Consider the following 26,583-nt stretch of genomic DNA (forward strand, 5'->3'; position numbering starts at 1 on the left):
AGGTACAGCAAGCCCTGGGATGGTTCAGAGCCCAAAAGAACAGGTAGCAAGTGCAGGATCTATTCAGACAGGCAGCGTTTTCAGTTTGTTGGCAGGCGTTGTTGGACAGATGTACGGCACGTGCCATTGTCTGAGCTGTCTGGCTGTTTCATGCCTGTCCCACCTCATAAATAAACTTGGAGATGCAACTCTGATCCAACTCCGATTTTCCACGGGGTGGAGGGAGAGAGACAATGGAGAAGGAATAAAGGACAAAGGGGAAAAACACTGAGAGCGTGAAGACGAGAACTCACGCTTTAAAAATAGTTCATTTCTCTCAGTTTGGGGGAGCTGGATGAAAATACAGGGTTAAAAACCGGAGGGAAAGGATATTTGTTTTCCGAATTTTGCTTTTTCCAAGAAAAGAAACACACGCGCAGCCCAACCACCATCTGCTCTCGCAACCTCCCACCCAAGAGCAACCCCGGCAGAAATCCCGCTGCCGGCCGCTGCGTCAGCGGCTGCCTGGCACCAGGCAGGGCGCAGCGGGGAAAGCCAGCCACACCGAGCCCCCACCATGGGCTACCCGCATGGGCCACTGCGCCGGGAGCTGGGAAATTCCAGGCATGACGCCTGCGAGCTGCAGAGGAGATAATCCCCTAATCCAGCTCACATTACATTAGAAAATTAAAACAAGCCATGCTAATGGGAGAGACCCTGCTCATTGTCAGCAACCCCAGACACAACCCCATCAGGTCTGATCTCACTCCTGATGGGAAAAGGAGGAGGAACGGGAACGGAGGGCATCTCCGGATTTCCCCCTCTCTCTCCCTTTTTCCCCTTCTGCTAAAGAAGCATTTGCTGAAAGCAGCGTTGTCTCAGTCGAGCCAGGAGGGGGAATGGCTCAGTTGGTGGTAAGAAGGTCATCCTTTCACACAGCTTTACCCCAGGTAAATCTAAAATTAGCTAAAAAAGAAAGAGCAGAATATACCCAGAGCAGGCAAAAAGCACTTACCAAAAGCTCAGGTCAAACAAACTCTCAATCAAAAAGACAAATCCTCCCCGCTACCAATTTGATTCTGCACAGTGGGATTTACAAGGGAAAGCCATGTTTGAAAGGGCGCTGTGCAGAGTTAATCATGCAAACAGTGGGGGAAAGGAGCCAGAAATCCACACAGAAAGTAGGTTAATTTTTAAAAAGGCAACACATTTAAGAGGTTTGCAGTTTCCCCTGGGAAAACCTTGGCTCCGCCAGGTAGGAGAAGACGAGCAAAGATGAGCTAAGGAGATGATCCTGCGCAGCAGGATCTGCACTTAATCAATGCTCAAGCTGAAGATTTTGAATGGGGGGGCCACAGACGGCAGCATCGTTCCCAGCTCCATCGCGGCATCCTGGCCTCACCCATGGCAGTGAGGACCTTGGGGACTGACAGACAGCCCTGGGGACTGCTCTGCCACGCCTGAGCAGATGGTCTGAAGTGCCACGACATGATGGACACCACCTGAGACTGGTCCTGCTGCACACGAGGGGCTGGAGCTGCCTCTGCCAGGGATCAGGCCAAATTAAAACACATCCCTGCCCTAATTCTGCAGAGCCCTGAGGGTGTCCTGTCCCCCCAACGCATAAATACAGTATTTATCCCCGGAGTGACCACTTGCTCTAGCATTTGCCACTACAAAATAATTGTGGCTATGAGGTCCAGCCTAAGCAACTGGCTTCAAGCGCTGCAGGGGGACTCCGCTGCTCATTCTCTGCCGGGGGAGGAGAGCGAACGAGTGTATGAGTAAATACAATATGTTCAGAGAGGAGACAGGAGAGGATCTGGTGGTGAGCTCATCTTACACGTACTGTCACACACAATCCTCCTCTGCCCTTCCCACTCGCTTTAGCCCCTCGCTGCCGCCGCCGCTGGGAGTTCAAACACAACCTCCACAGGGCAATGGGGGCTTCTGTGCTGCCAGTCTGCAAGGCCTCGTGCAGATATAGCTCCACAAATGAGATGGCAGCATGAAAACGGAGCCCATTTCACCTCTTCGCACCCTCCTAGAAACCTCAACAGGAGCTTTGCGTGCTCTGGCTTCATTTTGGCATGCTGCGTGCGACAGGCTTGCTCTCGGGTCATCTGGGGTGAGCTCTCTGGGCAGCCCGTATGTGTGCTCCAGGCGGGTACGGCACAGGAGACCAGAGCCAAAGGGTTATTCTGGGGTTATAGTTAGCGAGCAGGGAATGGCTTCAGGGAGAGAAGCACGCTGTAATGAAAAACAACACAGAAGAATGGGGAACAGCTACTCTCCTCAAGGACTGGAGGAAGAATAGCCTGTTAGTGCTTAGATGCAGAAATAATGCCGCTTCTGACAGCTGCAGACTACAAAAGCCTGAACTCCCAGGTCTTTGCTTACACAATGCGCATGGATGCCCCGCAGCACGCTCCACAGGAACGGCATGGCTCAGTGCAAAGTCAGTTAGCACCAGAGCTCACAGAAAAGATCCTCTGGAGACACAGACTGAGCATACATTTGCCCACGCACAAAACGTTCCCCTTCAATGGACGTTATTTACGTACTGCGTCTTTTTCGGGGTTGCAGACTTTCACCCAAAGGATGTGATCCAGCAGCCAGTCGATGGGTTTGTCCTTATAGAACATCAGGATGAACTCCACGATCAAGCTCAGATCCAGAGATTTGAACATTTTTCCTACAGCACAAAGAAAGGGAGGAGACAGAGCAGCTACGGTATGAAATGGTCAATAACCAGAGCTGGGTAGAAAAAAACGTGGGAGACTGGGCAGGGGAGGTTGGATGTATCCATCTCTCTACGTAAAGGAAAGAGCATGCAGCTCTGTACTACGTACCAGTACTGCTGGCATTGCTAATACAGTTCCGGATTTAATATTTATCACAGAATTAGAAGGCATTAGTGCCTCACAGGTCACCACAGCATCAAAAGGTCTAAAACTCTTCCATTCAGCAGGGAGAAATAAGGATGAAAAACATTCAGCCAGCTGCAGGACAGACCATTTCCTGCCCCGAAAACTGCAAGTTTTAAGCCAGTCAAACCAGTATCCAAAATAACAGATCAAGCTGCTACTGCAACCACGTACTGCTGTTCCCAAAATAGTTCTCTGCTGATGTAAACTTCCTTTTGCACACTGTTAGGCAACTCCTGATCCCATCCAGCCTAAAAGCTACTGGTCACATCTAAGCTGTTCGGCTGTCTGCTGGGCCACTGACCAGGTTTATTTTTATTAAAAGTGAGCATCAGCAGTACCAGCTGTGAGGATTTTTCTCCCCTGTGCAAACACAGGGGTCACTGCAAAAATAAGGAGGGATCTTTTCTCCCCTGTGCAAACACAAGGGTCACTGCAAAAATAGGGAGGGATCAAGTCCAAGTATTTTACTATCTCATGGGGACAATTGGACCAAGGGCTTTCCAGCAGACACTTGTGCCCGTGTCTGCTGGGACTGGGGTGAGCAGGGGAGAGCGTTACCAATAAACCCCAGCTGAGAAAACTCCAGGATCATCCACTCCTCAGAAGGCTGCTGCAAGGCAAAGTTCTTCATCGTGCTGAGATAGTTTGGTTTGGCCACAATATCATCCTCCAGCTGCAAGAGGAAAGGACACTCAGTGCCAATGACCCATCCGGGCTCCAGTAAGAGCCCCTCTGTGCACAGCAATCACGCCATATACCGGAGAAAGCTTTGGCACAGACCTAGTTTATTTTGGAAGACGCTCCAAGCAGATTTTTCTCACCCAATCTAACAGGTAAACGAAACAAGGATTCCTGCCCTCCCTAGAGGGGAAGGTCTCCAAGTCTAAAGCATCTTAGAAACTTAGCTTTTGAACCCATCTGGTTAAAACCCGCTCCCACTCTGCCACATCACACAACCGGACACGCTCTCAGCCGGACACAATCCGCCATGAACTCGCAGGTACACCCAGCTCCCCTTGCCCCCAGCACCAAACTCACCTGCACATAATATATGCCTTTGGACTGGGCGTACATCATTAAAAAGCAGTAGTCGAGGTTCTGCTTCGTCCTCCACCTGCAAGAGACAAACACGGTGGGAGCGCTGGTCTCTCCCAGGATGCCAGGCTGGGAAGGTGACACAGCTCTTGGAGGAAGGGATGGCATACGGCCTCTTAACCGGTCAGCTAAGATTTACTGGAAAACTCAAGGACTTCTGAAATGAACATCACCTGGGTTAAAATGACCCCTCGATTGGTGATGGAAACACCGCAGCACAGGGCAAGCCCTGCAAAGCTGGCGCCAGTTCATACACCCCCCACCCATGGCCTTCCAGCTCTTGGATAAAGCGAGTTTAAGGGCTTCGTCTGGTCCTGCAGAAGAGATTTCCCAGCTGGAGGCGGGGGGGAGATGCTGCAGTTCCTTAATTCAGGGCTTGCTTGTTTTTAAGCTCATTGATTCTTACCTGACTCTTTCCTTGGGGTCCCCAAAGGATTCCCGCAGGTGAGAGAAATCAGGATAGAAATGCGGAGATGGGGAAATTACCTCCAGGAGACCTGAGTGTATTTCCTTTGGGAATCTGAGGGAGAAAAGCAGCAGTAAACAAATACTTCCATGTCTGACACACCATTTCATAGACCAAATCGCTGGGTAAACACTGAGCTGCAGAACACACAAAAAAATACAGCCTCTAAGATAAAACCTCCCCAGCAGCTAGTGCACTTCCAAGCCTCACCAAAGGACATCAGCGGGGACTGTCAGAGAGTTTTAAAGCCGCTGTCTCCCTCCCACAGTCTCTAATAGCCCCACGTTCATGTTCTCCCCCCCTCCAGCATCCCTCCTCCCTCCCTCCCTCCCTCCCTCCCTCCCTCCCATGCACACAGGTCAGCTTTAAAGACCAGCCGCAAGCACCATGTACCCTCTACAGGATTAAACGGACCCGCAGACTGGTGCACCAAAGAAAGGACTTGCTGGCATTACCGGCATGTAAAGATTTTCCAAATGCATCAGTAATTAAAAGCCATTTTGCAGAGATTATGTTATGCATTTCTGCTAAGTTACTTAAAACGCTGCTGTGCTGTAGTTAGGACGGTCAGTGCGAATTCTACCTAGTTCCCTTACACTGATAAAACCAGCACCTATTTTTCCTACATTGTGGTTCAGAACCCTTTAAAGAGTCAAACTCAAACAGAAAAAAAATGCCACCCATTTGAAAAATATGTACCTACAACAGCCTTGCAAGCAATACCCAGAGATTACTGTAACTGTGAGAGATAAGCGGGAAAACCAGTTATTTTTATACTGCCTTTTTGAGAACATTTGGTGCAAGGCTGATTTCCTTTCTTTGTGCAGAGCCCGGAGGACAGGAGATGGGGCAGAGGGAGACAAAGCAGCGAGATTGCCAAAAACTTCTCACTTATTTTTCCCTTTCTTATTCCCTCCTTGGGACTGGCAAGATTTTCGGCTAACGTTTTCAAACCTTCCCTTCCTGGGGCAGCAGTGGAACAGAAGCCTCTCACTGAGCTGACAAAACCTGCACCGAAGCAGCAATGGCTTTCTCCCTGCTGCGACAGGAGCCCAGCCTGCCCTGGCCCCACACCGCCTCAGTTCAGTTTGGAAGAAAAATAATTTCAGTGACTCAGGGAGGGGCAGGAGGCACCGGCGAGGGGGACGGCGAGAAATCAGATCATTAAGTCAATTAAAGTTTCGGGCCTTCTACGCAGAAGCAGTCTCTGCAGCAGCGCCCAGTAATTTCATCAGGATCCATCGGACAATCAGTCCATTATCTCCCGATAAGTGCGTCCTCCTGCCAGCCGGCAGAAGGAGGGGAGCTCTGCCAGCTCCTGCACAGCAAGATGGAGGGCTCTGTTTCAGCTCTTCTGCAAGTGCCCGGGAACACAAGCCTCCCCGCACGCGTCCCAGCCCCTCTCCCACCATTGGCTCGGGGACGCGGGGCGCCCGGAGGATGTGCTGCCCTTTTGCGGCTCCTTCTTATGGCGACTGCGATCCTTTGGAAACAAGCAATCACAGGAGCTGGACGCGAGTCACAGCCTCTTCTCTCACCACCCTTTTCTTTTGCCTCCGAGCTCTGATGCTGTTAACACCTGGACCGGCTCACCATTAATAATCCGTCACCGGCTTCTGCCTAAACAGCCACAAACGAAGCTGCAAAAGCTACTAAGATGCCGGGACATAAATAGCAGTTAGCGTGAGAGACAAACGTAACTAGTGCCTAGAACAAGGGAAAAACAAACAGGCTGGAGCAGGAAGAAAAACGGATCACGGATTTTAAAGCAAAACAAGGCAGGAGCATTTGGGTGTGCTTACCACACTGCCCAGTTGCTCTGACTCTGCAGAGCAGGTAGAGGGCCGCACTAGACACAGAAACAATTGCCAGGATCACTGGAAATCTAAATAATCCATCTCCTCGCAATGCCACAGGACAGAAAGAGCAAAATGAAACGGCCTGTGTTAAATACTGCAAGCACAAAGCAGCCGAATGGAAGCTACATATGGGATGCATTTTAGAACAAGCAGAAAGTGGAAGCGGCAATAGCAAAGACAGCCCAGAGTTTAAGAACAGAAAAAAACCCAAACAACAAAAAAAATACAAAAGGGAAGCAGAAAATCTTGTATTTTCTCCTTAACAAAGCCACTCCCTGGCCTTGCTAAAGGCATAGACCGTACCGCCGCAGTGATCTGGAGGTGCTTACAAGTTTCTGATATTTTCTGCCACTCCGGCTGTGTACTGCGGATCCGTCTGAAACAAAAGATAAGCAGTGTTAGACCCTTCAGCCTCAGCCTCTGCCCCCCGGGGTTCAGAAATCACCGTCAATGCACCGCGGGGTACTGTCAGCACCTCCGCGCCATCTTCATGTCTCCTTTTACCCAGCTTAACCACACTCCCTGCGCTGACGGACTCCTAGGAGCCCTCCTTTATGGCTAGCATTAACCAAAGGCATCACACACACCAAAAACCACCCCAAAGGACTCAAGATGCTGCGCATCTGCCCCACGTGCTCTCCTGGCACTTCTGCCCCTGCCAGCACCAAGTGTTTGCACCAAGTGTTAACTTCGGGGCTCTTTATTTTTTTTTTTTCTCTCTACACGCTGGCTTTCATCCAAGCGAATACTCTCAGCAGAAAAGGATCTCTACCCCTTTTGTGAAGGAGAGGGGTCTATTTATGAGCGTGCGTTTTTCATTTCAGGTTCATGTGAACGCTTTTCTTCCTAAACCAACAGTTTGCTCCCAGAATCAACCTGGCAACCTGGCGCAGTTGGGAGGCAAAGGCCAGCAGCGCCGCACGCCGCTCGCTCTCTGCAGGCGAGAGAAGTGCAAACACAGGGACGGGCACCGGACAGAAACCATCTGCACAGCGACCAGGAAAACAAAATCCAAGAACAAAGGGCAGGAGACCCAGGAGCAAAAACTGTGCCTGTTTCCTGGTGGCGGCATTGTTTTGGGAGGTTGTAGGGATCACGGGACCGCGTGTCCCGGGCGGATCTGCAGACGCAGCACTGCAGAAGCCGGGACCGGCTGTTGCTGCGCTTGGCGCCGGGCGGAGGTGAGAAGTGAAACGCCGGGGATGTATGTCACGAGCTGAGGCCAGCGCTTCCAAGCTGGGGAGGTGACAAGGGAGAGTTTTCTCGAGAGGAAAAAGGTCCCTTTCCTAAAAAGGGCTCAGGCTCCCAGCGTTGGACTGATTCTACCCCAGTGCTGCCAAGAAAACAGCAATGGGAAAAACAAAGGCAGGAAAGATGCTCCTGGCTTTGGGAGCAAATGCAGAGCTCTGCTCCAAGCACCCGGCTGCCACTGAAATGGCAGCTTGGTGACAGCCCAGACGGCCAGCTCGTCCCAGGACTCCCCTCTGCCAGCCGAGGAGCCCCCAGCTCTCCCAGGCAGCCCGGCCACCGTGGATGACACCCGTGGTTGTTAGCGGTAGCACTCGGAAATGAGAAATCCCCATCCCCAAAAGGCCATTCAGTTGCTCCTGAGCCGTCCTGAGTCTCCAAATGACCCAGTGTCCGCTCCAGGTTCATAGGACCTCTTCACTATTTACTCTCTATCCCGTGTCTGAAGGGTCCGAACGAGCAATGCCAAGTGCAGGTACGTTGGGAAACACTTTGGGAAGAGGCAGTGCAGGCACAGCGGTGGTTGGCACTCGCGTGGGAGAAGGATGTTGTGCAGCTACAAAGACAAGCTTGGCAAGAGAGGACAGTGACGGCGGTGGTGATCTACAACTACCATTGCTGTTCCTGGGCTACAGCACTTGTGCTCCTGCACTTGACGGTATCACAATTAATTTCTCTGTTGTTCACGTCCATCATCACAGGTACGCATGGAAAGTCAGGTGCTGTTATCACAGCGCGCGCCCTATTTTCAAAGTCAACTTAAAAAAAATAAATTACTGCAGTCCTAAACAGAAGATATTTTTGATAAAGTTACTTAAAACCTCTCATGCTTTAACTCAGTCCCTGAGAAAACAGCCACCAAACCTGTCCTGGCTCAAAGGGAAACAACAGCCAGGACCGAATCTTGTCCCGGGCACTTTGGGCTGCACCCATCTGTGCACACCTTCTCCTTGTACGAAATACCAGCCAGAGACCCAGAAGCCAAATGCTACTCAAAATGTCAAGTTATGGGTAAACAGGCAGCAAACCCAGACATTCATCTTTGTTCTGCTCCCAGTAACATGCCACTGAGGTTTATCTTTCTCAACGGATTTCTGGAAATTAAGACAAATGCACTTCAAGCTCAAGAAAATAATCCTGAGGGGAAAGCCATGGAGAAAAATAACCATCTAAACCCATAGATAAAAGCAGCTCTTGCGGATTAATGTATCAAGGCTTTTTAGCCCCTGGATTCAGCAACTGATTCTGGGCTCCAGGCACCAGTATGAAGAGGCATCATGTTAGTCTCAGCCCCAAATCAGCAGGCTCTTGGGTGTGGAGAGGGGATTAGAGCCGTCTTTGCAGGTATGCGGAGAAATGAAGCTGCTTCAGGAGCAGGTCTGAGAGCTCTCCCAGATGTGGCCATGGGACTGCTCTGGCACATTTTGGGAACAACCACTCAAGCACCCTGCAAGAGCCACAAAGATTATCGCACGTGCTGCGCTGGCAGCTACGAATGTTTGCCTGCTCGCACCCTGACCCTCTCTGGCCCAATCGATGTTTCATTTTGGGCAGGATGCACCTAATGATCCTGCTTGGATGGCAGCCCAAGGCTGGGCTCATCTGTCCCAGCAAGCAGCAGAGCTGGCCTCCAGGTGGGCAGCCGTCCTGTTCGGCACTGTTTGGCAGACAGCGGGGCCAGGGAAACGGGATAAACAGGAAAAGCTCTGTCTTACCTCGGCGATGAGGACAACGATGACGGAGTCCTCCTTCTCCTGCTGAGTTAGCTCTGAGATGAGGGAGTTGAGGGTGTCGGTGAGGTAGGAATGCACCTCCCGCTTCACGCTGGGGATTCCCATCACAACGGACACTGCCCAGGGCCAAGGAGAGATTTTAGAGAGGGGGGTGTGCTGGGACAAGACACTTCACTCTGCTCCCATGATCGTCTCATGGTTCACGGGCTCGGTGCCACGCTCCGTGATTAAAAACCAGCAGTGATCAACAGGTTGGTGGGTTCCTGGGCTACCTAGGGCTCCCATACTCTTGTCCCCCAGCCCAGTACCGACCAGCGGCACCCCAGTGCGCCAGGCTGGCAGGGTACCCATGGCAGCCAGATAGACTCTTTCCTTTCTCCCCAAAAGACTGATGCCTAAGGAAACACCCAAACCCCCTCCTTCCCCTAGGGGCCTTTTCAGCCTGTCAACATCAACTTAAGACCACCTTTGTTCTCCAAACCCCTCCCATGGGCAGAAGCACCTCTGTTTAGGAGGGAGAAGTCACGTCTCTGGTTTTAGGTTGGGCTTTTGGAGGAGGGGGGGAATCATCTAGTACCCAAAGTGCTACACCACATAGGATTTGTCTGCTAAGACTGGTTTGAGTCTCCATGAAGCACCCTGCAAACTGTGCTTTCATCTGACCACCTTCCAGGCAAAGTTTAGAGCACTCTGGAGATGGAAAGCAGCAAAAAACGTCTGGCAGAAGCATCAAGAACATTTTAGTGCCAATGAAGAGCACAGACAGCACTCCCCCATAGACTCGCAGACGTGACATGGCTTACCCACCCCATGTGCCACGAGACCAAGAAGCTTGCATGATGCATGCAGCCGTTCCTCCAGTCCTGCTCGTCTCCGTACCACAGCCAGGCCCGGAGGAAAGGGGAGGGACAGGCACCAAGGTGAGGAAGAGCACCAGAAGCAGCACTAATTCCCATTTACCTCCAGTGCGCCCCTGTCCCACATGCACGGCTGGCTGCAGACTGTTCTCCTTTGACAGCAAATGTGGCAAATGATGGAAGATGGTGGGAAGGTGCAGCACATTCTTGTTGGTGATATTCCACAGTTTTAACTTGGTTTCGTCTTAAAAAGGAAAAGGGAATCAATTGCAAGGCATGGCAGGTAGGAAGAGACTGCAAGGCGAAAAGCCTTTTTAGAGCAGCCCGGCCACCTGAGACTACTGCTGGGTTATAAAAAATCAGGCCAACCTTTAACATGCTACCACAAACCCAATTAAAGTTCAGCAGGAGCCATGAGGGCCTTAAAGAAGTCCCAAAATATTTGTGAAGGAGTGGGAAGAATGGAGATCAAATGAAGGTCAAATCGGATCTTTCTGCAGAGATCCAATTTTCTTCAACAGAGCAACTTAAAAAAAAACACCAACAAAACAAATAAATTGGCAAGAGGTGCTCAGCCAGCCTAACTCCTTCCTCCCCCCTCTCTTTGGATACCCATTTTCCATATGGATTCAATACAGCCATAGGAAATGGCGTGTATGACTTGCAAGAAAAAAAACCCCGACTTGTAAGCAAGCAAATTGGCAAATATCCTCAGCAGAGGCAAATCTCAGTGTTTAATGATGCGTATGCACCTGTAATTAAACAGGAGTTTAAGAGTTCCCAAGTCCCTCTGAACTCCACACTTTTCTCGCGCCGGGGGAGAGAAGAGCACGTCCTGTCCGCAGCCCAGCACACACGCACACGCACGCACACCTCTCTACCTCCTCATTAGCAACAGCTTCAAAACAGCCCGAGATCCTCAACTTCTGTGTTTATTCACCAGATAAGCTGCTCCAGGTCCGGTTTATATCCCGCAGGGCCTGCTTCTCCGAGATCGCTCTCTTGATCTCCTCCAGGACCAGGTTGAGCTCCTTTGAGCGCTTCAGGCTCTCCTGCTCGGCTGCGTGCAGTCGGTCCCGGAGGGCGAGGAACTCCCGCTGGTAGATGTCCACAACGTCACCTGCGGATGGAAAAGAGAGAGAAGCTTCCTCCTCTGTGCTCTGAAGGGTTTCAAGTCACAAAAGCAACGCCCATCACTCGTACGCCGCCAGTCCTTAAAAGATGGATTCAGGGAGCTGTGGTTCAGCACGCACCCATCGGTGAGAGGGCTGGAGAGAGGGCAGATTAAGTTGCAGAACTGCCATTAAAAAGCTGCTCCCGTTTTCCTCTTTAGCTTGGGTTTCTGGGTCATACAGAAATACGACCCGGTTCTCTGTGACCAAAGCACGCAGATGATACGTTGCATGGTAGTTCTTCTTCACTATACACTCGGAAAAGGGGAGTCAGCTGCAGGCATTAATTTTACGAGCAATATTCTGCCTCTCGCTCTAGATCCAGAAGTTTGGGTGTGTGAGATGGCGACCGCTGGAGTGAGCAGCGGGGAACCGAAGTCAAGTGAAAAAGAACTGAAAGCACTGGTGGGGGTGGCCTGTCAAAGGAATATCAGTATTTTTAGTCACCTTGCTCCTCGCTTTGGTTTCCTTATGGCACACAAAGGAAAGAGTTTTAAGAGCACGCATCGAAGGGCGTTCAGGTGGGTAATTTGGGAGAATCCCTGGACAGCATCTCGAAGGCTTTCTCCAGATGGCATGGGGCATCTCCTGGATGACCCCGAGTGATGGAAAGCGAGATGCTGGCAAGGGGGATGCTGCTCTGCAATCAGACGAGGGCAGGCACAGGCAGCTTCAGAAGAGAGTCCCAAATTCTAACGGACAAAGGGATTTTGGGAATCTAACCTTCCTGAAACAGGGCAGGATAAAGAATATCACGTGGCAATAGCTGTCTGGATGCTTACATAAATCCAAGTGTTTGGATATGAAGCTTACGGATGCACTATAAATGTAATATATAAAATATAAAAAATATTTGATAAGGTAATAAAGCTTTTTATTTTGAAACAACATCATATCACTAAGCCATTTTTAAGAAATAAAACTACCAAGAGCCTTCAGCTGGAACTAACTACACAATAGCTGGGAGTGGAATCAGTTAGCCATTAATGAACTTTCCCGGAATGTTTTTTACCCCACTATTTTATGCCCGCTTTCATCTGTGGTCACTCACGTGTTTTCAGTAACTGACAGGACTACACCCAAACCAGATTTATCCACTGATTAGTGGACCCTTAGCCCAAACGCCACCAGGAGAGCTGGTGACCAAAAATACTGCACCGGAACTTCCCAACACAGGGCTAAATATAAATCAGAGCCATTGAAAAAAGACACACCGACTGCATCGACAACTTCTATTTTGGGGTCTATAAAGAAAAAGGAATTTTGAAGATCAGACATGCCCTGCTCCAAAGCACAGAGTTTCCAAGACAACAGCGCTTCCCAATCCAGGTCCTGGTAATGCTTTTGCCTGGGAAAAGTTTCCCCCATGGGGTCTCTTTCCCCCAGAAAAAAACCTTCTTAAAGACTCAGTGCTTCAACACAAGGGACCCCCCACAAGGCAGTCTGGCTCCTATTAACCTTTCAGCATTATTTTCAAAGCCACGGGCACACGGGGAGGGAGCAGAGGAAGTTACACCCATTTGATTACTCCGTCCATCTGACAACACGTTACTCAGAGAAAGTCGAGGGACAGACATAAACAAGACCGGTCCTTCCTTTTTCCTGTGCGGTGCCGCTCGCTTTCCGCTCCCCTCGAGAAAACATTTAAAAATTTCCAGAAAAACAGGTTAACACCCAGCTTTGGGAGCAGCCCCGGGAATTCACAGGAGGATGTCAGGCTTTAAATTGACTCCACGACGAGCTAGAACCTTTACCTCCTGGCACCTCTCAGCCATAAGAATATACCTTTCGGCTTCCCAGCACCCTAGATTATAGGTTTTCCTACTCGTATCTTTTACCGGCTGCATCTGCGAACACCAGGCAAGGAACAAGTCTCACTTTCTGTTTTTGCATGACACGATGGCAACTGTGCTTGTGCAGGGCTGGAAGCGTTTGGCTCTCGACGTACCGGCGGGTTACTATCCCGTGGACGCTATCAAAGCCACATCACAGCTAAAGGCTGCCATTAGATCTTGTTCTGCAATACCTGGAGCCGAGTAAAGGCAAAGCTTTGCTCTTAATGGCTTTTTCCAGAGCACTGCACTTCGTTTGTGTCAGATTTAGAAGGGAAATGTCACTGATTATTCAGTCACTAATGACCTGCCCGCCGAAGCCAAGAGCTGCACTTTTCATTAGACTGCAATGGTGATGTGCAGTCAACCATTTGCTGCTTTTCTGGCTAATGGTTGGAAGTGAAATTGTGTTTGTTTCCAGTGCTCTTGTCCTATGATGTCTTCGCAGGCTTTCCATTCTTTAATTAAAATTTCATGAAATTTAAAAGCCGATCGATCGCGACCGGTTCCGGTGACAGCTTGAACAGTCCGAGACAAAGCCCAAGGTGGGCGTACAGTTTCCCATGAATTTCCAGTAACGCCATTTTGCACTCGCTGGTCTGCAATGACAGGGGGACACAGATCTGCCGCCCTCGCAGAAACCCTCGGCGGCTCAGCCAGGGAGGGCACTGAGAAGCCACAAAGGGCAGCAAGGGACAAGGGGGGCGGGAATTGGCTCCCATCTCTACAAGCAAGCTTGGACACAGAAGTGATTTGCTGCTAATTAGGCTGAACAAATTTTTCAGCTAGTGTCAGTTCAGTACAGACCCTTTACCTACCTTTCAAAGCAGCAGCACTCCCTGTCTACATATTTATTGTCTTCCAGCACAAGACAGCAGAGCTCCTAAAATATCCTCAGACTTAAGCACTTCAGGACAAAAACTCCTAGCTACATTAAAAAAAAGACTCAGCTTACTTTTTCTTGAGAGATAACACACTGCTTCAGGCTTAAAATATACTGATTTAATAAAGAAATAAAGTCGGCGGTAGGTGACGGTCTGCAGGACAGACCGGGGAGACCAAAAACCCTCTCGAAGGGGGACGTGCAGTACTTGCAGCAGACGCCATGAATGCCCAGTGCCCTGCAAATAGCACGTTTCACACCTCGCCATGCCTAATATTTGCACTCCGCAGTCTTTCGCAAGCCGCCTTTAGAAACAGGCTGGCTGCGAGGCGTCGGGCGCGCATGGAGCAGCTTCGTACAAGCCAGCTCTCTGCAGGCCAGAGAAGGCAGCGCCGGGCGCAGCTGAGCGCCGGCCGCCATCTGTCCATCCATCCCGCGGCAGATCTGGGGGTGTATCCCTGGAGGGGGGAGCAGCCTGCGGCAGAGGGACGGCGGCCGTAGGAAGCGTCCGGATGAGCATCGCTGGCCCACCGATGGCTCCCTGCTCTGCTCCCTTCCCTCGCCCCCCGCCGCGCCCAGCCGCAGCTGCCAGGTTTGGGGTTTTTTTTTTTAGCTGGGGGGCTCCAGCTGAGATCCCTGCGCTGGGTTTGCTGGGCAGCAAGGCCAAGCACTGGTGGAGTTGCAGGCAGGGAGGGCTTGAACGGGGTCCTCTCCCAGCAGCCGGGATGCAGTGGTCCACGGCCGACGGGCACACACTCCCCAGGAGCCTTACGGGGGCTCTGCAGTGCCCATCTCCTGCGGCCTTACCAAAGGTTTCCATCCATCCGAGACAGCATCCGTATAATAAAAAGTAATTCTCCATGATGGAGAATTCTGTGGCTTTGTTCTTAAATTTAAGTGACTATTAAGTGCAAACCACGTTTGCCAGCAGAGGTGAGGGCTGGGACGTCTGCGTCCAGTCTGCTTGTCCGTCTTCGCTTTTTGAGTGAAAGCAAAACACCCAATCTGATCCTAAACCAGCAAACAGGCACAAAACCAGTGCCGATAAAAACCCCACTTTGAAATCTGACATGGTCATCCATATATATATCTACGCATATACGTATACATATGCATATATATAGACATGTATATACATGTATATATTTATATGTGTGTGTATCTCTATATACACTCAGGAATGTTATAATTCTGCATTCTGCGTTAGTCTTTCAAATCGCACTCCAAGCGCCCAGCAAGCCCGCGCTGCATTTTAAACATGTCCGTATTTCAGGACCAATTACTTTTGGTTTTGTTCTCCGCCGATAACCTCTCCCAGCAGAGCCGACCCATGGCCAAAGCCAAAGATTTCCCTCCAATTCAGTCTTTTCAAAAGCAAATGCAAAGTCTTTGCTAGCTGGATTTGCCTCTCATTAGGAAGTCTTTCAAAAGATTTGTTTAAAAACTAAAAACAACCCCCAAACCTCTAGACCGTTTATCTTTATAAAATCTTGGCTTTCAGAGCACAACTGAACCTTTTTTTGCTGCAAGAGTTCCCAGGGCCAAAATAGCCAAAATAAATTGTAGCCAGGCCCCAGTTCACAACGCAAATGGAGCTGAAGTAGAAAACTGTCTACAGAAAATGACTATTCTCCTTCATTTTATTTAAAGCACCCCTTTAATTAATAACTGTTCCCTTTCTAGGACTTGCAAGGGTCTGGGGGGACTTCAGAGCACACAAACCACCCCCTCCCCGTGCTACAGCATCTGCGTTATCCAAAAAAGCACCCGGAGAAACGCAGGGAACCAAGCTAGGGAGCCGTCTCCCCCCAGCTCGCCACCGTCCCCGTCCCAGCCAGGCGCCCGCGCTGCCCACCCCTGGCTTCCTCCCCTGCCATTTACAGGAGCTCTTGGAGTTATGATGATGATGATTAGGGATTTTTTATTTATTTTTTTTTTTAACGTTTTGATGTTTAATGATTTATATAATGCTGGCACCGCTCCGCACATTACACTCGAGATTTCCCTGATTGAATCGCAACATTCATTAGGTATTTTGCTAACAGAATTTCACCAGACCATTAAAATGGATATAAGGAGTTACTGCACCGTATCGGTGAATTAAATTCAGCTCCTGAGATGCGAAAAAGGATAGTCCTGCTTTACATGGAAATCTGATGGCTAGTGGAGCACACAGATGTTAGACGCTTTGCACGCAGGTACACAGGGACTGGCACAATAAACATATCATTAAAAGCAAAATACTGCCCGTTGCTCATTTGTCTGTAAAAGGAAGAAACCAGCTTTAGAGACTCACCATAAGCAAAACCCCAAAGCATCCCTCAGAAAGCCATGGGGAAGCGACGCCGCTGGGATACGTGGAGCTACAGGTAAGCTGTGACAGCAAAAATATTCTCTTAAGTAGCAGAAAGAAAGAGAGAGGATAGTTCAGCATCCAAAATAACCCCCCAAAAGTCACTGGCTTTGCCAGGCAGGACGAAGATTGAGCAGGTTTTTTCCTACAAATCTAAAGAAACACTAACCGTGCACCTGTAAGATGAGGAAGATGAGAAATAGATCATCTCCTCTTCCATGAACCAGAGGACCGTTATTTCCCATCTTAGACTCGTCTTTTAAAATCATAAATATTTTGGCAGCTTAGGATAGATGCAGCCACCGGGAATGTGGTCTGTGTTAAGGAACTGAGCACCAAAACGCACCGAGCAACAAATCAAACATAGTTAAGGCCAGATTTCAGGGAACGGACGTTACCTGGCAGGGTGGACCTCCCAGAAGGCTCCAGAAGTTCCAGCTACCCTGGCTGGGGGCGATTCATCCCCACAGAAAGAAAGAGCATTTCAGCAGTGCCATCACCACACAGCAAACACCGATGCTTCATTCAGTAAACATTATGCGACATTTACAGCTCCACCATGTCCTGAATCACCTGGATACTGAGTCAAAACAGACATTTTCTAGCTGATGCTTATAAAAATATACCCCAAGTTTCTATATTCTTAAGTTTTTTTAAACTATTTTTTTTAAAGAAAAAAGGTTTTTAAAGCAAAAAAAAAACATTTCAAACAAAACTTTTTCAAGTTTTTATATTATATTAATTTATAATTTGTGGTTACCAGCAAGACAGAAAGTAACAGGGAAAGCAGAGTCTTTAGTACCACTAGAAAGCGCATTATTATTGGGAAAACAGCAGTAGACAGGGAGAGCGTAGGCAGGACCAGGGAAGGAAGGAGGCGGCATGTGGGTTTCCCAGCTCAAAGCAAAGGGTCTGTGTGAGGTGGTGCTGGTGCTGAGGGTCAAGCCGCAGAGTCACCGTCATCACAGAATGGTTTAGGTTGGAAGGGACCTTAAAGATCATCTCGTTCCAACCCCCTTGCCATTGACACCTTCCATTAGACCAGGGTGCTAAAAGCCTCGTCCAGCCTGGCCTTGAACACCTCCAGGGATGGGGTATAATGGGCATGGGCGGTCAAATCAGCCGTCAAAAATAGCAGCTATGGTTTTGTTCCTTATGTTCATCCTCTGCCCTTTATTTACACTTTCTTTCAGTTCAGTCACTGCCTACAGCATGTGCCATCCTGAATCGGGGCCGAATAATGTATTTCAAAGCCACCACCACCCCAAAACACATAGAATCACAGAATTGTCTAGGTTGGAAAAGACCTTTAAGATCATCGAGTCCAACCATCAGCCTATCACTGCCAAACCCACCACTAAACCATGTCCCTCAGCACCCCGTCTTTTAAATACCTCCAGGGATGGCGATTCCAACGCTTCCTTGGGCAGCCTGCTCCAGTGTTTGATAACCCTTTCCATCAAGAAATTTTTCCCAATGCCCAATCTAAACCTCCCAGTGCCATCGCTATGTCCCAACTTAAGAGCCTGTGCTCAAGCACCATCCTGAGCTCAGGCAGCGCCGTTCTGCGGCATCAGGGTCTCTGGCACATTACAAAAACTGGTACCCAACCTCCCCACCTGGGAAAAGGCACTGGCTGCCCGGGTGAGCGATGGCAGCAGGAGTGACCCTTCGCAGCCAGCAAAGCTGGGAGTCAGGAGGCTCCTGCGCCGCCCCCGGGATCGGCTGCTGGGTTTGAGCATCCCACTGCACCACCGTCATGCTGAGCCAACACATCAGCCGGCGCAAGAAGCTTATTAAAAGTCAGCCTGTCTGAAAAAAAACGATCCTCAAATAAAGAATGTGCTTCCACCGGCTGCAATCTGGTGTGTGTGTGTGTTTGTTTTGTTTTAATATAGCCATTTAATAAGAGCCTGTGGTATATTTAACAGCATTTCAACCTTCAGCATCTCCGTGTAATGAGATAGAAATGCAATGCATCTCTCCACCAACGGTCTCTACCCAGGGAATGCAGGCACCCTTAAATCACTATTTCTTCTTTTTGCAGCAGTAGGGTTTGATCATATTCCTGTTGCACGTCTCCTCGCTGGAGTTTAATGTTGTCTCAGCACATACGTCCTCAGAAACAGAGAGGAAAATACATATCCCCTGTGCCTTATTATTCCAAAGTAGGAGCAACTGTTTGCATTTGAGAACCAGTTCAGACAACATTCACACAGATCCTTCCAAAAAATAAGGAGTTTTTTTGCTTTTAAAGTCCCAAGTAGTAAGTTTTCAGGACTGGGGCTGGGTAGATTTCCCATTGCGGGGATGGTGAACCACAACACGGACAGTGAGCACTACAATTCCCCTTCCAAGGAAGAGAGCAAGCCGCAGGGGTGCCTGTGCCCAGACCCGAAAAGTTCCCCAGGGAGCTGCAGGAGGGACGCGGGCTCCAAAGCGAAGATGTAGAAACTCAGAAATTAGGAAAGCAAACAGTGATGCCCATCACCTCTGCCTAAAATGTCTGGGATCAGGGCAGAGGAGGCAGTAGAAGCCGTCAGACGGCTCCCGGGCACCTGCAGAGTGGGTTTGGGACTCTTTCTGCAGCCCAGCTCCCTGGGTGAATCACACAGAACCACACGAAGACCTCCCAGATCACTGCCAATCCCCTGGGTTTTACCCTGCCACAAACAAAAGCGCTGGCGGGCGGCGAGGAAATCCCCCGAGGTGTAAAACCACCATCAGCTTCTGCAAAAGGAACTCGTCCTCCTGATTTTTTCCTGGGTTTTTATCAATCCGTTCAGGGGATTTAAGGAGACGGACGATTCAGAGGGCGATTTCTTTTGCTGCAAAACAGCTAAGGAGGAGAAGGGAAGAGGGCAAATAACTGCCATTGATCTAAAGAGAAAGAAGACGAAATTAAATAGCGAATTTTCATCATAGCAAAAGGTTAACTATCCAGAGGAAGCCACACGGTTTGGTATTAAACCTGCTGTCTAATAGATTTAGCGAGGATCCGGAGAAGATGAATTTGTGAAGTGGCCAAATACGGAGATGACACGGAGATAAGTTCGTCAAAGCCAGAAAAGAAGCAAATGACCAGGAGAAAAGGCAGCAGAATGGCAAATTAACGCCAAAGCTGGCAGATGCAAATTTATCGGGGGGCGGGGGGGGGGGGGGGGAAATCAAGATATTTTTCACCTGGTTCTTAATGAACAACATTAACTAGGAAGGAAACCAGAGCATCAGAGCGTCTTGATGCTGCTCTGCAGGCAGCAGCAATCCAGGGAAAAAAGAAAAAAGAGGGATGGAGAGGGAGGCAAACAAGATGTTAGTCTGCTTAGGGAACGGGATGGGGAATAATAGTATGAAGATTATAACATTATTAAAATGATGCTGCCTAATCCCAGAATAGTTTTCACCTCATCTGAAAAAGAGTATTACTACAGACTTAAAAGGGGCTTTAGAAGAGGGTGATGAAAATGATCAAAGGACTGAAAAAAAACCTTGCTCTGTGAGGAAAGAAAAAAAATATATGAGATTATTCATTTTAGGATGGTCACGATAATAGGGCTCATGATGAAAAGCATATAAAATAGAGTGATATAATGAAAATATATCACAGACTTCCATTCTCCTTGTCTCAAAATATAGGAGTGAGTAACCATTCAATTCAAATACTAATTTGAAACTGACAAAAGGAAATGTCTTGCACAAAAAAAGAGTATATTATTTCTCTGAATTCACTGCCACAGAAAAACACTGAGATGACGAATTTAAACGATGCAGAAGAGCTGGAAGGTGCTGCGAGCACAGAGGCACCATGAGATGATGGGGTAAATCACCACCCCGCCGGTGGTCCCTGGCCTCCTGCGGGCTGGCAGTCCCTTTTCCCCCCATTTTGTGGGAGAAAGACCCCAAATTTCTGTGCCTCTCCTCACAACTCAATTAGGAACGCTGCAGCTTTCTTCTTCAAAGCGAAGCTAATTCATTAGCAATCTAATTATTTACCTGCGTAGCACAAATACAGCTTTCGAAGCATTTTTCTCTCAAATGGAAGGCGAAGGCTTTGTTCTTGGTGGGTTTTTTAATACTCTTTATTTGACTGGGGAATAAAAACATGCTGAAAGTGAACAAAATAAAGCATTACAGAAATCATGGGTCATTAAACCGAGAAATAATTGCAGCTTTACAAGGTTTTTAAGGGAGGGCATCACCCAGGCAAACCTGGGTGAGGGGTGGAAAGAAAGGGGAAAAAAGAGGAGCGGGAAAGGCTGGGAATTTATAGATGTGGTCAGTCCCAGCCGAGCAAACCTGCACGTGGTTTAAGAGGAGATGTGTTTGCCTAATGCACCGTCCTTCCATGGCATGGGCAGGGAAAATGCTCTTGGATGCACTTAAGGGCAGGAACAGACTCCCAGGGGAAAGCGTGCTGCTCTCTGGTATTGGAAATGCCCTTGTAGGAACCCATGGCAGCCTCATCCAGGTATCGCTGAGGTCCCAGCACGCAAGTCTCGGCGCTGGCCATGCCACAGGTTGTTTTACTTGTCACCTGTGGCCACCAGCTTCACGCTGGATTGCAAACCATCACACGCAAGAAAATCCCAAGTGGGATTTTCGCTTGGCTCTCACCACCTGCCAACCTCCAGACTGGATTTCTCTCCCTATCGCCTTGTTCTCGCAACGAGCACCAAAGCTAGGGAGTAAAATCCCATGAACCGAAACAACCCGGAAGAAACTGCTGCTGCCTGGAGTGTGCAGGACCGCGTTCCTCTGGGCGCTGGTAAAGCCCAACTCTGGAGCTTGAAAGGAGCAGAAAATCCTGAAGCAGAGCTAATGCCTCACAGTCTAACAGGAAACCCCATTTTATTACAACCTAATTATGTTAATAGTGTAACAGGGACCTTGTTTCACCAAGCCCCAGAGCACCCACGCATCCCGCTCTCTGCCGTAGCGCTAATGGCTCGCAAGTCCAGCTGAAGGAAGCCCTCCAAGAAGAGAAGCTGATCTTTGCAAAGGTCACCGTGTTAATCATCACGCCCTTTCACTAGCAGCAGCTGTCGCTAATTGCCTGTGAAGGAGTCGAAATGAAATTCCTGTTAATCCTCCTCCCAACATTACTAAAATCCAACATCATCATCATCACCATCTCCCCCCACAAACGGCCAGGAGCCACCGGCACTGGGCAGCTGATGGAGGAGCTCAGCCCGTCTCGGGAGAGAGGCGGCAGCGGCAGGTGGGAAACAGCATTTCCACTTTGCAAATTGAAGGATAGCTTATTGATTAGCAGCAATGAGTGTCGGGACAGTATTTCCCACCTCCTTGTACGATCGACCCTCGCACTCGTCATTCCGCTAAAGTTACCACCAGACTCAGAACAGTCGAAATCCTGGAACAGGGGGAATTTGTTTAATCAATAACATATGAAGCTTTTGGCACGGCTGAGCGTATGAAATAATTTTACAACAGCAAAATAAAGTAGTGCTGTGTTATAAATCAGAGAACACATATGGAAAAGTTAAAGCGATGCACTAAGTCACAGGGATATCAAGGAAATCACAGAAGTTCTGGCTGGAGTCCCTGGCTCCGCTGATGTTAATAGCTGAGAACTTCAATGCAAGTCAGGTTTGACTTCTTTTTCCAAAAGAGTAACTCATTTGCAATGCATGCGGCTGTATTAGAGTGAAAGGGTATTTAGAGCGTTCCCTTCGCTCCACTGTCTATGTAAATTGTACATCTTGTCTACCTACAGACCCGCAGCAGCAAACAGATTACAATTTCCCTATTGTACCCGTGCCCGATCGGGCGCACGACCGTGCTGGCGGGGAGGAGGAGATCACCACGGACTCGTCACGGGATGGGCGGATGTGAATTGCATTTTGTTTTAGTTGTCTTAAATAATTTGCAGAATGCTTAAAATAAAACGCATCCAGAACCTTTCAAAAAAATTGCTCAGCATTAGTATTTGAAATATTTATCCCCCAGGGTGCAGGCTTGTAACATGAGCACTTAATGGGGTACATTTTCTTCTCTCCAGAGAAAAAACAAGACATTGCCATTAAATAGCACACTTAGACCAACTATAAGTGTTGATGCTATCTGAGGGCTCTTGTTTCATTTTATATGCTAGGATAATTCCTGGGAAGAAAAACATACCGCTAGAAAGAGCAGGAAGACCCACTTCTCCCTTTCCTCATTCAGCAGCCAAGAAAACACGAGAAAGGGTTATCAAGTAATGCCGACACCCCCTCCCACAGAACCAGTGCAAAAAAAACCCCTTATTTCTTCCCCTTGCAGAAAACGCGTCACTGAAGTACAAGTTCACATCACTGAAGTACACTGAAGTTCCCGACTTGCCAGCAACAGCAAGCTGTGGTAATTTAATTTTTCCCCGATTTGAAAAGGCAGGGACGAACGCGCAGAGGAGGCGGCCCTGGTCACAGATGGGACGCCAGTTCGGCTGCGGAGCTGCCTGCCAGCCCCGTGCCCGCAGCAGCGTTATTCCAGCAGACCGGCTCCGCGGGCAGGCAGCACAGATGCTGGCGACGGCACAGCACGAGCTGGGGGTTGCAGGACGTTTCAAGGGTAGAAAAATCAACAGCTGGGGGAGGAGGAGGAGGAGGATGCTGACTACACGGGTGTCCTACTGCTAAGACCTTTGGTTGATGATGCCTGAAAGCTTCCCAGCGAGCTGCAGCTCTGAAGTGATACTGGCATCTCCCGCTCCCCCCGGTGCCAAGCTCCGGGCAGGGTGTCACGAGTGGCTTTCGGTGATCTAAAGGCAGGGTGCTCCCCACGCTCTGCCTCTTCGGACATCACCAACACCCACGCAGCCCCGTGGCCCACCGTATCCATGAGCTGGTCCAGATGGAAAATTAAGCATCCTTGTTGCGGGATACATTTTCCGCCAGACCATCCAGCTGACCGAGCCGGTGCTGCAAAGGAAGCACAAGGGAACTCGGATGCCATTTTGGACAACGGCCCGAACGGAGAGCCGTTTAAACGGCTTGTGAAACCACATCCTTAGAGGTTTTGCTTTCTTGCAATGTCAGGTTTACCTAATGGCTTAAGGACAATGCACTGAGCCTTACAGTATGCTGCTTACCACCTCCCAAAATAGGTATGCTTCCTGTAGCCCGGGACCGCAAGACAATGGTATTTATGCTTAATTTCACGACTGTTCCTAAAGCGCTCTTCAGCCCTGGCAGAGGACACTTTATGCTCCCTGCGAGCGGATGCGCAGTTCACGCCTCTCGTTTCCTTCAAAGACGTCTATTTAAATGCATTTGGGTTGTCAGCGTTTCACACACCGTTACCTTTACTGGTGGCATATATAAGGTAACGCTAATTGCTATGTGGGCTGCTGTGGCTCAGTTTTCCAGACTTCCCACCCAGAGGGAAGCTCTGTTACAGAAAGATTCCGTTTGACAGGTTTCGGTGCTGCGAGGAGAATGGAAGATGGATGGGCTGCCTGCTGCAAGGAGAAGAGCCCCCGTCTCCTCGCAGGAAGCCACAACTCCATCAGAGCTCACGGGGAGAGTTTTCCACAACAAAACCGTTGTATCTTGGGCGGCCCAGAAAGCACCAGCGCAGCCGCAGGTCCTCACAGGAGCATGGGTGGGACGACATGGGATGGGGCTGTCTGGGGAGCAAAGCGCTCCTCGGGACGAAATCAATGGATCAATCGGCATTACACCAAGCGAGGAGGATTTGCTGAGATGCTCAAACCACGAGCCCAGACACTGTCAAGCTTGGGGAGGTGCTGGGGGAAGAGAAGAGAGCACAGAGCTTGGCCAAGCTGGAAGAGGGAGAGGGGCTTTGCACAAAATGAACCCCCAGCACGGTTGAGCAGAGCCACAGCTCGTACTGAAGGAGTTAAAGTGCACAAAATCCCAGCAAACTGCACCACGGGGAGTGACGAAACGCAAGTCCGCCTGTCCCAGGAGTGCCAGGAGGTCAAAACCCAGGGAAAATCCCACCGCAGGGGAGTGAGGTCCGGCACAGCACAGGGGAAACCAGCAGCGTGACTCACCCCGATGGGAATTGCCCTGAAAACTTGCAGCAGGAGTATTTTGAGCTCAATTCGAGCCCCTGTTCCCTCTGTACAAAGAGGTTTGCTGTTGGACTGCCGGGGAGGCCGTTTCTGTACTCGGGTGCTTTTGGGACCCCCCCCATGTATCCGAACACCGCTTTGGAAATGGTCTCTCACCGGCTGCTCAGCTCCTCTTTGAGTACTAAAAGCTGTCACCTGGGCACACGAAGACATGTTTAGCGATGGGTTCATCCTTTGGAGTGCCTTTATGAGACATCCGTAAAGCGAATCACCCCGGGGGAGTCCCCTGTTAATAACTCACCCTCGTACCCAGCTTCCCAAAGCTTCCCGTGCACAGATCAGCTTCGTTACCCAGCATCACCGCTGTGCGTTGCTGTGCAAAATCTAATCCAATTTTCTTCTTCTTTAGGGATAAAACATCAAGGGAGGGCAGTCAGTCTGTCAGATCCAGCAGCAATGTGGAAGAAGTGGAGGCAGAGCTGTGTCATCACGGAATCGTCTAGGGTGGAAGGGACCTTTAAGATCATCGAGTCTGACCATTAACCTGACACTGCCAAAACCACCAGTAAGCCATGTCCCTCAGCACTTTGTCTACACATCATTTAAATTATCTCCAGCAAACCCATGCCTGAGGAGGAGCAATGCAGATGGGTGAGCTCCAACGCTGCCATGGATTGGGAGGAGTGGTTCAAGACACACAGGCTCTTTTGGGGAACTCAGTGTTCAGTTTTATGACCATGGAAAAAACCAAAATGTATAAACTGTGAGATCACGACTTTGTATGTAGGTATTTAGGACTATAAAGATACTCCTAGAAGACTCCCATGGCCATGTCCAAAGCCTGGGGAGAGCAGGGGCACACTGACAGCCTTACAAATCAGTAGACTGGAAGAAATACCTTAAGTTGTCCATAACAAACCAGAGCAAGCTCTGCTAGTGCAAAGGTACCAAAGGGATCCTGGATGCTGTCAGCGTGGGTCGAGCGTTTATTAGCCCAACGTTGGTGTGGAGCAGGGCAGCCCCGAGCAGAGCCACCCGGAGCTCCGCACCACCTCCCGGGTGTCTATCCTTGGGCACTGCCCAGAAGTGACCAAACCACTACAAAAGCCAAACTGGGGTCAAGATGCTACAAGAGCCCCGCTTTGGCATCGCTGTGCCCCAGCCACGTCCCCTCTCGGGACGAAAACGCACCCTTCTGCCAAACCACCTCCGGGGTCCCTGGGTCCCTGCACCACTCATCTGCAATCCGGCCAGCGCACGCTGACTGTAGCTAATTCCCTGAATATGTTTTCCCGAGGACAAGCCCAGCAGCTGCGTGCGTGTGTGGCATATCACATTTCGGGGGGTGGCATTTCTACACCCCTTCCCCGGCACAGATCCGGCAGGCGGCTGTGCAAGCACCCAGGAGCGGGCAGGATGCTAAGCCAGCCCCGCACACCTGCGAAGACAAATAAATTCTTTACTTTAACATCAGACAGCAGACTATAAAATGAAGCTACAAGAGTGTATCGCTGCACGTGAAGGGAAATTCATTCTGCTGCTAATGCCCATAACTTCCCTACTGAGAGTAATGGGTATCAACAGGAGAACAGACATCTCAGAGGGCCAAAACGTGCGCTGGTTTTTTTTCCTAGGCTTGTGCTGGGCACACTACCTGAAACACAGAATCGCTGAGTTCTTCTTTCTCCCCAACCCTCAAGCTGATGTAAAATGCCCACATTTTAATAGTAAGCGTGATTAACCATCAGCATAAATTACCAGGGTTATAATGAAGTCTCAGAAAAAAACCCCTTGATTGTTTCTTCGGAGCAATGTTCCAGTTATACACCAAGTTACATTTCAGTTCAAATAAAAAGCAACTCCTGTGCTGGGTACCAGATAAGAACTCAAGTCTAAATGAAGCTGGCGGTCCTTCCCACCTTTGAAATACATAAATATATGTGTTATTTAGGATCAGCGTACTATGGGGACTGGCTGATCCTCCAGAGCTGAAGAAGAAGAGCCAGATGATCTTCCAAAGGCGAAGGGAGAGGAGAAAAGCCAGTTCAGATTCCCAGCCAGGGCAACGATTTACGGGTAGGAGCATTTTCTGACTTTGACTTCTTCAGCAAGGAGACGGTACGCGCACGTCTCCCTGTTCA

The 26,583-nt window shown here is 49.5% G+C and overlaps 1 protein-coding gene across 2 annotated transcripts in view; it reads right to left on the minus strand.

Moving 5' to 3' along the window:
* The window catches only part of MGAT4B (alpha-1,3-mannosyl-glycoprotein 4-beta-N-acetylglucosaminyltransferase B), a 52,822-nt gene that overhangs the window by 4,808 nt on the left and 21,431 nt on the right, over window positions 1-26,583 (minus strand). For both annotated transcript variants that reach the window (XM_063348874.1, XM_063348873.1), the window contains exons 2-9: window positions 11,108-11,287; window positions 10,271-10,411; window positions 9,293-9,426; window positions 6,659-6,705; window positions 4,411-4,524; window positions 3,948-4,023; window positions 3,468-3,582; window positions 2,544-2,674 (exon numbers count right to left, since the gene is read on the minus strand). In XM_063348874.1, the coding sequence (XP_063204944.1) occupies window positions 2,544-2,674; window positions 3,468-3,582; window positions 3,948-4,023; window positions 4,411-4,524; window positions 6,659-6,705; window positions 9,293-9,426; window positions 10,271-10,411; window positions 11,108-11,287 (938 nt within the window). The remainder of the gene's footprint in view (window positions 1-2,543; window positions 2,675-3,467; window positions 3,583-3,947; window positions 4,024-4,410; window positions 4,525-6,658; window positions 6,706-9,292; window positions 9,427-10,270; window positions 10,412-11,107; window positions 11,288-26,583) is intronic.

This window comes from Chroicocephalus ridibundus, chromosome 11 (genome assembly GCF_963924245.1).
Source record: "Chroicocephalus ridibundus chromosome 11, bChrRid1.1, whole genome shotgun sequence".
In the NCBI taxonomy this organism is placed as follows: Eukaryota; Metazoa; Chordata; class Aves; order Charadriiformes; family Laridae; genus Chroicocephalus; species Chroicocephalus ridibundus.